The sequence below is a fragment of the Gymnoscopelus braueri genome (genome assembly GCF_963280865.1).
Source record: "Gymnoscopelus braueri genome assembly, chromosome: 9".
NCBI lineage: Eukaryota > Metazoa > Chordata > Actinopteri > Myctophiformes > Myctophidae > Gymnoscopelus > Gymnoscopelus braueri.
Window position 1 is genome coordinate 31,800,263 of NC_137610.1, and position 12,381 is coordinate 31,812,643.

Genomic DNA, 12,381 nt, shown 5'->3' on the forward strand with positions numbered 1-12,381 from the left:
GGTCACTGGTTGCTGACTCGACGTGTTATGCGCGTGTAGATCTTCTGCACAGTACACGACGCGACGAGGAATACATGAGCAGAGAAGAGAGAGGGAGAAAAACCACATGGCACACTTGGAGAGAGGACAGGCAGTTTACCATGTGAAGGAAGGAGGTGATGTTGATGTGGTAAGCAAACACAACAGAAAGACTCTGCCTTTCTTATCCAACATCAGCGTGGTTCACATGACGCTCGTCTGTCACACGCGTCATGGCGCTACTAGTTCCTGGTTTATATTTACATCCTGTACATAAACGTTCAAATTTCAAATATAAAGTGCTGACCCCACGGCCATGGATGTAACAAGTTAAAACGCCCGGGTCTAAGTACCCGTATCTACCGTATTGTTCAATAAAAAGCATTTTAATCCGATCGGTAGCCATTTTCTCAGAACTTTCTCCATATGCTTTTAACTATGCGACCCTATCGGTTGGGAGGTGTACTGCACTCTGATACATTCTAACTCTTTGAAAAAATGGCTGCCGATAGGAGTGAAATGCTTTTAAATGAACAAAACGGAAGATACGGGTACTTAGACCCGGGCGTTTTTACTTGCTACATCCATGGCCGTGGGGTCAGCACTTTATATTTTAAATTTGAACGTTTATGTAGATGTACGGGTTGTAAATGTAGAAATTTCAAAAACCAGGAACGAGTAGCGCCATGACAGTCATGTTTCCGGGCTAAGCATGGATAACTTTTTAAGCGCGACGCATGATCGCAACACGTTGTGAACGTAGGCTGCCGCTGCCAATCAAAGTAAAACATGCTTTCTATCACAAAAGAGTTCCAAATGGTTGCTTAGCTATCTGAAGAACGTTAAACTGCAAACTGCATGTTGTTGGTGTGTTGCAACCAGTGGTGTAAAGTAACTAAGTACATGCAATTGCAAGTACTGTACTTAAGTACAACTTTGAGGTATTTTTTACTTTACTGGAGTATTTCCAATTTTCAGTACTTTTACTTCTACTCCACTACACCTTAGAGGCAAATTTTGTACTTTTACTCTACTACAATAATTTGAAAACTTTAGTTACTAGTTACTTTGTAGATTTTGATTACAAAATCACTTCAGCCCTTATATACATTTCGGCCATTTAAAAATAGCCTATCATCTAGCTCTCCTTGTGAGCTTGTAGATCTGCTATTTTCATTTTCATGCATTAAAAAATTACAATTTTAATTTTTGTGAAATGGGACATTATGCATAATGAGTACTTTCTACTTTTGGTACTTTAAGTACATTTTGATACCAATACTTTTGTACTTTTACTCAAGTAAATTTTGAATTCCGGACTTTTACTCGGAACAGTAGAGTATGTCTACATTGCAGTATTGATTGTTTTACTTGAGTAAAACATTTGAGTACTTTTTCCACCACTTGCAACTATGTCTAGTTATCTAATGCACAGTGGTGGAAAAAGTACTAAAATGTTGTACTTAAGTAAAAGTATCAATACTGCAATGTAGAAATACTGTAAGTAAAAGTCCGGAATTTAACATTTGCTTGAGTAAAAGTACTCATTATGCAGAAAGTCCCATTTCATAATAATAAATATTTAGAAAAAGCAGATCTACAAGCTCACAATGCGCATTGTAAGCTTGTAGATCGGCTATTTTCAAATGGCCAAAATATATATAGGGCTGACGTGGTTAGTGTATGTTTTGTAATAATAATCAAAATCTACAAAGTAACTAGTAACTCAAGTTTTCAAATATTTGTAGTAGAGTAAAAGTACAATATTTGCCTCTGAGATAGTGGAGTAGAGGTAAAAGTACAGAAAATTGGAAATACTCCAATAAAGTAAAAATACCTATGAACTACTTAAGTACAGTACTTGTGTAAATGTACTTAGTTACTTTACACCACTGCTAAAGCATGGCAATAATAATAATCGAATCCTATCGTCATATGATTATATCATGCAAAAATAACAATCTAGAAACTCACAAGGCACAAAGTGTAATAGCAATTGTTGTCCTTGTAGATCTTCTATTATAGCAATTAATGAACATTTCTGCCAAAAATGACATCCCCAAAACCAGGACACCAGGGTTAAAGTGGTTAAAGTGATAGGCATCTTTCCTGGTGCCCAGGAACCCCTGGCATCTAGGCATCACAATATTATTGTTTCGGTAAGAGTGTTATTGTTTATGTTCACAGGGTCATACATAGCTGTTATTAAAACACTGAATGACTTTGCTGTTACAATAAAACAACTTTGCATACACACAGTACGCACATTACAGCCTTCACTATGTATAAGTTAAGAATTTCCTGTTATGCCATCCTCATATAGCCTATAGATCTAGCCTATAAAAGATACATTCTCAGATCATTAATAGACAACCCTTGTTTTCTATACTTTGACTAACTAGCCAAAGTTCTGATTGCATGCAGACTCATTTTTGCATGTAATCATTTTCATACTTCACCCATTCATAATAGTCCTCTACTACTGCTTCTTTTTTATTTCCTATTCTATGTATATGCTTGACTCCTCTTATGCATTTGATTGAGCACTGCTAGCCTGCTATTGATTAGTGATTGTATATTCTGCACATTACCTGCACATTTTTTAAGCTGCTCCTAAATTTTAAGCTATTGTACCCGAAACCTAACTCTTCTTTCCATTACCTCCAGTATATTATGATTATCGTATATTTTTCATTGTGTATTTTTATTATAAATAAAAATATACCGCTCACTGGTTAGTATTTGGGCTGAATTAGGGGCCCAGCACGTCCCTGACCTTGAGAGTATTATACACAAGTCCTTTTATTTCTTTTCCTGATCAATGCAATCTTGCAAAGTTCAAGTATACTTTATATAAAATGGATGAATCCAGAAGTGTTTTTTTTTTAAATCTACTGGTAGATAGAGATGGACCTCTCACTAGATCAAGGGACAATTTTGAAAACCCAGAAGAATTAATTTCTTTATTAAGATTATTGCTATTAAATTATTGCCTCTGATCGGCTCTGATTAGCAGACAAAGTATATGGCATGCCAGAGAAAATTGCCCAGCCCTGATTAGATTAGACAGATTAGATTCTAATCCGTTCTAAGATTCTAAACTCAATGTTCATGTGAAACATAATCAAGGGGAGAACTGTATCAGACAACTCTTTTCCCAGAACGAGTCAGGAAGCTTGGACTGTGATGTCTGCCAAATGACAAAGTAGCACAGATACTCTTCCACCTGTCACCGCCTCTTAATGTAGCAGAAGACGAATGGGCTCTTGGGACACGCCTGTTTTCTCGAGTATAAAACGCCTGGCTGATTGGCCGATTGTAGTCTGGGAAGCGGGTAGGGCAAGTATGAATTAGCGTTCCAGAGTGGAGAATATAAAGACAGGGAGATATTGGCAACTCCTAGGCTTCAGGTGACATGCCAACTTAAGGACTACAGCTGTCAGTCTTGAATAATGGAAAGCTCTGACAGTGGATTCTGGTATTCTACTATTTATACAGTAACCATAGGTGTATACATTTGTGCTTTGATATGGAAAGTCAAAATGGGTCATAATTCTGGTTGTTCGACCGTAGCCCTCGTCGCCCTTGGGGGCCCTCTCTTCTTTCCAGGTTACTTGGGACTTCTGTTTTTGTGCTGTGGCATCTGGCTGTGCTATAGGAGGACATTGGGAACAAGAGATACCAAGTTGCTGCCAATGCATGGGAAAGCGGTTCTGGTTACAGGTGAGACTGCACACACATGATTGTGTAATTAAATGTTTTTCTGCTAGCTGTTTGAAAGAGTTTTTCCTGCATCCAACAATTGTATAGTACTATAGGTTTTCCTCAGATTATTTCCAGTCATGCTATAATTACAATGGAACATGCTTACATTTTATAGTGTTCCAATTTCCAATTTTGCTTGTTTATTCTGAATGAGTTCTCTCTCCTGATTGGAAGAAAAAGGTATCCCAACCTGAAAAAAATATTTTCTGTTTACTAAAGAGATGGAGAGACAGGGAGATAGATGCCTGTCACTAAACAAACACTATATAGCAATGATTACTATGGGAATATAGAGCTATTTAACACTTAATAGCAAACAAACAAAAATAATCACTTACATCTCCTTTGAATACAAATTTCTTCCTCTGCGGTTGTATTATTTTTAAACATGATCTGTGCCCTTTCCAACGTAACCAAAAGTCAGCAACAACCTAGCCTCTTGTACACCAAGCTGATCCCTCATTACATTCCTAGAATTGATAACACGGTACACACTGGTCCCAGCCTCACATGCCGTCTGTTGATACAGCGTAGCAGCCCCTCAAATGAAAGAGAAAATCATAGTTGCCATATTACTTTCAATAGCAATGTGGCAGCTGACAGGACATTTATAGGCCTACTACTGTACATTGCCTGTTGCAATTTGAAAAGACCAGGTGAGGTCTTTCACTGTCATGAACATACCATATGAACAATACCATATCTAAAATTCCTAAACGCAGCCATGCTCAATTTATTCAGCAACATGCATTGGAGTCAATAATTCTGCAGGGCACATTTTTATTTTAAATGCTGGATATTCTAATTATTTGGAAAAACAGTATGTTATTGTTTAAACATTTGGCCTTCTGAGCAATACATATGTTGTATGCATTTTGGAAATCGGTGGTTGAACAGGCATTCAGAAAACATTGTTTTGTGATCAGGAGTGAGTCAGGAGTGGAAGACCTGATTCACCCAAGCTGCCTAAACAAATACAAAGATACTTCATCAATGTAACTTAATATTTAACAGAAGAAAGGCTTCCAGCGCATTGCAAATAAAGCTGGTTTTGATTGCTCGTCATTTCTAATGTACCAAGTACAATACAGTTTGTACAACTAGCAACTTCCTCCACTCGTGATGACATGATTCTTTATCCACGGACAGCTACATATACACTTTAAGCCTGGCATCCCTATTTTTGGCACGTCATATTAGGCAAAAAGCTCACAACACATTGCATTACGGCATGTCGTGAGCTTATATATTGTGTATTTTCAAATTATTTTTAACATTTTGAAAGAAATTTGAAAATAGGGTGGAGATTAAGTTGTTAAATCTCTTCCGCCCTAAAGGCTGTGATTCAGGTTTTGGACATGCCCTGGCAGCACTTTTGAGTAACATGGGAGTGAACGTGTTTGCTGGTGTTCTGGATGAGAATGCTGCTGGGGCTCAGAATCTGAGGAAACAGGGGTGTAAGGAGCTGCATGTTCTACAGCTCGATGTGACGGACCGCCTGCAGATAGAACAAGCTCACCAGTACATCCGCACTACAGTTGGGGAGGCAGGTATGGTTAGGTTTTACCATGAAACAGGATCAAGATTAGCTTTTCAGTGTCATCAGAATATGCAACTAGCCTATAATGTCATTCGTATGTGTATTTGTATTATTATGCTATTACTGCTACAACTTGTGCCCTTGGCCCCCAAATGACTTAATTCATGGCCAAGAACTACAACTGCAGGAACTACAGGGCTACGGGAAGATCCGGTAGGCTGGACAACATGTAGCCCTATACCATGAGGAATAATTGTGGTAGAATTACATATTATATTGTTATTGTTATATGTTATCTGACCTTCACTTATGTTGTTCATCTTTTGCCTTATGATATGATATATTGACGTTATAAGAGTCGAGATGTCTTGGCTTAGGCCTGATAGCTGTTGTTTTGGTACAGCTTGTCCTTGTATAACTATGGTCTGTGTTCGTTGGCAGAACTACCTTACCACCGATCTGTGTGTCTAATATACTTGTCCCCATGAATTCATGTAATTAAAGCACAACCACCACCACCTTTATACAAGTGTCTCCGACTCCTCTTGCCTCATCAATTACTGATTGATCCAGAATTCCACGACGACTAACAGTTGCACACTTTCAGTTGTAGTTCTTTTCCAGGCCTTAGCCATGAGAAGCTAATAAAACTTGGAGCAGTGTTAAAACATCCCCTGAGTACATCCTGTCTGCATTGGCTGGCAGGTCTCTGGGGGTTAGTGAATAATGCAGGGTTCCTAGGCTGGGCGGCCAATGCGGAGATCCATCCCATGAGTTCCTACAGACACTGCCTAGACGTGAACTTCCTGGCTGCTGTGGAGATGTGTCAGGTTTTCCTCCCGCTGCTGAGAAGATCCAGGGGACGGATTGTTAACGTCGGCAGCATGGGAGGTAGTTCTGACCACAGATCACTGACAGAGATAATCACAGATTATAACCCTGTGAACTAACTAATCAAATCATCATTATGTTGGTATTAAAAGTAGAGTTAAAGTTTTTTAACGAAACCATTCATGAATAGGGAATATGTGACCGCTTTATTCTGTGCAATTTAAAACAAAAACAAATAGAAAATGCAAATTTTCAGTATGCATTTATTGATTTTTTTCATATAGGTGAGGTACCTCTCCCTAGATATTCTGCTTATGGAGCATCAAAAGCAGCTCTGAACCTCTTCTCAAAAGTGATAAGAATGGAGCTGGCTGGCTGGGGCGTTAAAGTAGCTGTGATTCAACCTGCAGGCTTCAGAACAAGTATGTAATAGTTTTTAAGTATGTATTTGGGTTGTGCATCATGCGACATTCAAAGTACCTGATCTACAAGCTCACACGTGGCGTGTTGTAAGATTGTAGATCTGCATTTTTTTTGTGGCACAGCTAAATATAAATCAATTTCACGTTGACATCCAGGACCCGGTTGACAAAGAAACATATTGAGATTACGTTTTTCATTGTTGCATTTGCACTTATTGAATCGGAGCTTTGTCTAAAATCACACCCAGTGTGAGTAAGCGGTGCCTACTCTGTTTGATGGGTGTGGGTGCTGGTATTAAAGCGGTAGCTACTACTGTTTGCGCTGATTAGAGCAATGGTCACCGAAACGGTTAGAAACTGCTGTAACACTGCTGTAGTGACCCATACAGTATGTGTGCAATTTAGGTTTATTTTGTTACGTTGAAGTATTTATTTGTAATGATTGTATGAACGTTTGTATGCAGTAGTTATACTTAATTTAAGTATAACTACTGCATACAAACGTTCATACAATCATTACAAACTATATGGAGTAAAAATATTTAAAAGTGATTAAAGTAAGTACAAATTAACACATTTCAGTCTTAAATGTGTTAATTTGTACTTACTTTAATCACTTTTAAATATTTTTACTCCATATAGTTAATTAAAAGTATTTTTACTCAAGTTACTTTTAAGTATTTGCACTCAGTTTAGTGACTTAAGTACTTTTACTTTTAAGTTTGTCTGACTTTATATTTTTTACTAATGTTAATTACTTTTAGGTATTTTTTTTTACAAATTTTAATTATTTATAAGTATTTTTGCTCTTTATAATAACTTTTAAGTATTTTTACTAAATTTATTTACTTTTAAGTATTTTTACTTACTTTATTTTGCTTTTAGGGCGCGCTCCCACCAAGAGTTGGCTGGCCGCTGTTAAACGCAGGTTGTGCAGCCAGCGGATTCTAAAAAACGGGAGTGTCGCGCCTGTCACTCACTTTCAGGAGCCTCCCCGTAGCCCGCACCGCCTGTGCCTGCTGCCTTGAGCCTTGAGCACCTATGCTTGAGCACCATGTTGCTTCCTGAGTCTTGAGACGGTCCGCCTTCGACTCACCCGATTGGACAGAGGGAGAAAATCAGCGCCTGCCTCCAGCAGTTTTATGCTTAGTCGCGGAGAGCAGATAAACGCAAGGTCTGCGCGACAAGCGGAAAAATCTGCTCTTGCGTGAATCCACGCATTTACATTGACAATGCATTGGCAGATTCTGCAAACAGCGGCCAGCCAACTCTTGGTGGGACCGCGCCCTTAAGCATTTTTACTCACTTTATTTTGCTTTTAAGCATTTTTAGTCATTTTAAGTACGTTTAAGTATTTTTACTCAATTTATTTACTTTAACTATGTGTAAGTACTCTTACTCAATTTATTTACTTTTAAATATTTGTACTCGTCTATTTACTTTTAGTGTGTGTGTGTGTGTGTGTGTGTGTGTGTGTGTGTGTGTGTGTGTGTGTGTGTGTGTGTGTGTGTGTGTGTGTGTGTGTGTGTGTGTGTGTGTGTGTGTGTGTGTGTGTGTGTGTGTGTGTGTGTGTGTGTGTGTGTGTGTGTGTGTGTGTGTGTGTGTGTGTGTGTGTGTGTGTGTGTGTGTGTGTGTGTGTGTGTGTGTGTGTGTGTGTGTGTGTGTGTGTGTGTGTGACCGGATTTTTTTTGAAGAGTAAACTATAACTATTCCCTCCCTAGTTCCTCGCGCACGTATATGTGGTGGTGTGTTCTAGATTTTTTTGAAGGGTAAACTATAACTAGTTCCTCGCACACGCGCACGTATATAATTAATTAATGTAAAATTAATGCCCCGCACAAACTCAGCCAGGCCCAGTTTCACAGTAACACTTGAGTACAATTACAACATGCTTTGTACTGATTTTCTACTGTTTTTAATGTTAATCACCCTGTAAGTCAACCACTTCGGAGCTGCTTTTAGCCTTAGATGCATTTTCAATGCAATTAATTATTATATTATTACCATAGAATAGTGCAAGGATTGTTATAAATAAATGCTGGTTAGACTTATCAGATATAATAGCAGTGTTAACAGCGAGCATTCCTGTATCTGTTACAGAATAGTATTAATTTGGCATTGAAGACACAAACTGTATTGAAGATTCAAGATTTTACTGTGCTATATCACGCAATTTGAATACTAATGAAGTACTCAATTCAGTGACCTGCCGTTCAATGAATGGCAGGTCGTTGGGTTAATGTGTGAATTCCTTCGCCATTAATTATCACCTCAAGAACAATAGCCACACACATGATAAGCCTTCACCTCAGAGTGACTAGTCAGACCACATTCTTGCTGATTGTATTGCTGCCCCCCCCCAGCCCAGCCCCGCCTGCGTATCAGATGCGTATCAACGTATTAAATAGTGTAATTGTTTGCATATTTGTGTTGCAATGAGCTGCAGCTGTTGATGCCGTGCTCAGACATACGGATGGACAGATGGACAAACACACAGTCAAATGTAGGGCGGCTGGCACCGCAAAAAATGCCTTTTGAGAAACCCTGAAGCCAATTCCAGACATTTGCCATTGCTCCAAACGAGTTCTGCAGTATACACGTGGGAGATGCAACAATGAATCTTCATATTTGATTTCAGATATGGTCAAAGATAAAGGAGACTGGAGTCAATTTCAAGAGGAGATCCTAAACGGCATATCACCTGATGCAAGGGGGGACTACGGGGAGGCTTACATATCCTCTCTCCAAGGCTGGTACTCCAAGATGGCTGATCACTGCTCTGAAGACCTGAATCCTGTGCTTAATGACATCTGCCATGCCCTGCTGTCTGTGAGCCCTAACCCTCTCTACACACCGGGACAGGCAGGCTGGCTCTTCCCGTTCATTCACAGAGTTTTCCCCACTGTCATCTCAGACATCTTACTCACGCGCCTCTTTAAATTCTATGACACTCAACCAGCAGGACTTATGATGAATTGACATTAAGAGTTGCCAGAGACGTGAAAAAAAAGAAAAGAAAACTTGTATGACATGTTTGTCTAAATAAAGATATATTTAAAAAAAAAAAAAAAGAGTTGCCAGAGACTTAATAGTCTCTTAGTTAGCCCATATTTTAATGATACAGGATGCATGTATCGAGTGTTATAACAGGGCCACGTGTAATTCACTGCAAATACTGTGTAGGCCAGGGGTCTTCAACGTTTTCAGGCCAGGGACCCCCAAACTGATGGGGAGATGGAGCAGGGACCTCATGGGGTAGAGGGGGCTACCACATATATTGTATATTTATGTATAAATTTGTGTTTTATATGTATAAACATGAAAAAAATGTTGTCTGCTCCTACGCACCTGTCCCAGTAGGTGTGCAAAAGGACCTTTCTCTACACAATATGTATTAACATACCATGTTATTGTGCATTCAATACTAAGCTATTCAAATAATAGACAGATTAATATATTGCTATGCTGTGCCACTGCCATTTATAAACATACCATATTAACTGAGAACCAATGTCAATACTATCAACAGTCTGTCAATTGCATGATAATCATGTATACAAGTTATTCAAATGAACAGAATCATGTTTTATTTTAACATAATGTGGAAAGAAATGGCCTATTAATGCCACTTCCATGCATAAACATACCGGTTATGTTGAAAACAATACTGAGCTAATAAAATTATTGTCAGATTCGTGTTTTTATTTTTAACAAACATGTGGAAGGGACTGTGCATCCTCATATCAAGCCTACAGTATGTGGATGGCACATACTCCTATTTAGTGAGATATCTGACCCTGATGAGTGGCTCACTCGAATGGAGATTGTCAAGCAGAGGGTCAAATCAGCCTCAGGCTGCAGTCTTGACCTGTATTTATTGTTCAAGTTAGTTATTCTCAGTTAATAAGGTATGTTTATAAATAGTAGTCAATTGCCATTGCCATCTGTCTCTGTCTTGAAGGTAAATCCAAACTTCATATAATTCTCTTTATATTGTCAGATTTTGTCTCGTTTGGGGTCTTGTCTCTTGCGCTTACCCTCATCAGCTGTTGAATCATCAGCAGGTGCACTTTGTATACGGAAGGAGTAAAGACAGGTGCATCTGGATTTTGCCAAGTCCCGGAAAGGACGCGCTGTGATTGGCTAGTAGTCCCTTTAATTGGCAGCTTCGCCTTGTTGGTGTTTGTGTGAGACTTGTACCCCCGTCAAGGCTAGTCCAGTGCAGAGAGAGGGCTTGTGTCAATGAATGTGTGCATTTTTGAATGAAGGATAACATCTTCTGCCTCCATGTCTCTGTTTGCTGCAATATGGTGGATTCATGTTATGTTTAAAGACAAATTGACATTTTTGAAGAAAAAAATATGTATTTTTATCTATTTATTTAAACAAAAATATTGTTTAATCAAACAACAATTTCGCGGAACCCCTGCAGTACCTAGGGGGTTCGCGGACCCCCTGTTGAAGACCTCTGGAGGCCATAAAGAGCTCAATGAACTTGCCATGTCCCATATCATTTCTCAATGGTCAGTTGGTCACCTCTAGTTAATTGTAGCTTAAAGGCGCAGTAAGTGATTTTCTTTTGTTAAAATAAGTGTTAAATAGCTCTATATTCTGATAGAAATCATTGCTATAGTGTTTATTTAGTCAGCTCTTTAGTAAACAGAAAATGCATTTTCAGGTCAGGATATCAATTTTATCCAATCAGGAGAAAGAACTCATACAGGACCAAAAAAAGTGAAATTGGAAGCTGGAAACTGGAATACTATAACATTTAAGCTGTTAAATGCTATCTCCTGATTGGATGAAATTGGCAACGCACCTGAAAACGTATAAGATGGAGAGATGCCGGCTTGTGATGGACATTTTCCTCAAACAAAGGTTTTGCCACAGACAAAATGAGTGGTCAATAATATTACCATAGACACATAGATCTATAAGCCCTTAATGTATACTAGTCCAGTAGACACGATGGAGAACACATGCTCTGTTCTTAAAGAGGGAGTGGTTAGTACTTATCCCTTTGTATTCTATTAATTTTTTTATCAAAATAGTAAGTAGGAAAGCTGAGAGGGAAGGCGTAGATGGAGCAATTTGTAACCCAGTTTCAAAATTTGCAAAATTTGAGACTGCTAAATAAGCAGTAGTGTAGGACTGGCTGTACACTCTGGACACACTGGACTTAATTATTGTTGTTTATTTTTTATCTATTTATTAATATGAGTGTCGTCAGGTTTTTTAACTAAAACGATCTTAAAGTTTTTTGCACTTTTTTGCACTCTCAACTGCTGTTGTTGTTTTAAGCTGCACTATAATGTTTTTCACCCACTGTTTTACTTGTATTTCATGTGATGTGACAATAAAGTTCTATTCTATTCTATTCTATTCTAAATTATTATTTCCATGGCCATGGCTACTTATGTCTACTTTCTACTTCGTCTTCTTCTTCTTTCTAAATTGAACTGATGGCTTTGAACTTTCCAAAGCATTAAAGACAATCAGAGACAGTGAAAAGAATTGTCATATTGACATCATTCACCGTCATTATTAATTTATAAGCTTAAAAAATAGACAGGACTCAAGACAGATTTTTCCAGGCCCAGTCATTAGGCACTTTCTGTATCCACCACTGTTTGATAACTGGTTTAACAAGGTTTGAATACCTTTCTGGAAGTGTCTTTATTAGAGTGTTAATGTAAAAGGGTATTTAGTAAGCCCAGCTCATATCCAGCAGTTAAACTAAGTTAAAATCAGGTCATTCATTGACATGGAAGATTTTTTTTGTAATGGTGCTCGGCAGTAGCATTT

The 12,381-nt window shown here is 38.4% G+C and overlaps 1 protein-coding gene across 3 annotated transcripts; it reads left to right on the plus strand.

Moving 5' to 3' along the window:
• The first annotated feature begins 49 nt into the window (after positions 1–49).
• Positions 50–11,953, plus strand: hsd17b2 (hydroxysteroid (17-beta) dehydrogenase 2). Of its 3 annotated transcripts, XM_080436797.1 has the most exons (6): positions 50–169; positions 3,628–3,741; positions 5,121–5,333; positions 6,029–6,214; positions 6,439–6,576; positions 9,215–11,953. In XM_080436797.1, the coding sequence occupies exons 2-6, from the start codon at positions 3,714–3,716 to the stop codon at positions 9,553–9,555; spliced, it is 906 nt and encodes a 301-aa protein (XP_080292923.1). In that variant the 5' UTR covers positions 50–169; positions 3,628–3,713; the 3' UTR covers positions 9,556–11,953. The 3 variants fall into 3 exon arrangements, with proteins under 3 accessions (XP_080292923.1, XP_080292921.1, XP_080292922.1); XM_080436795.1 differs by lacking the exon at positions 50–169 and having other exon boundaries at positions 2,430–3,741; XM_080436796.1 differs by lacking the exons at positions 50–169; positions 6,029–6,214 and having other exon boundaries at positions 2,430–3,741.
• The last annotated feature ends 428 nt before the right edge of the window (positions 11,954–12,381 follow it).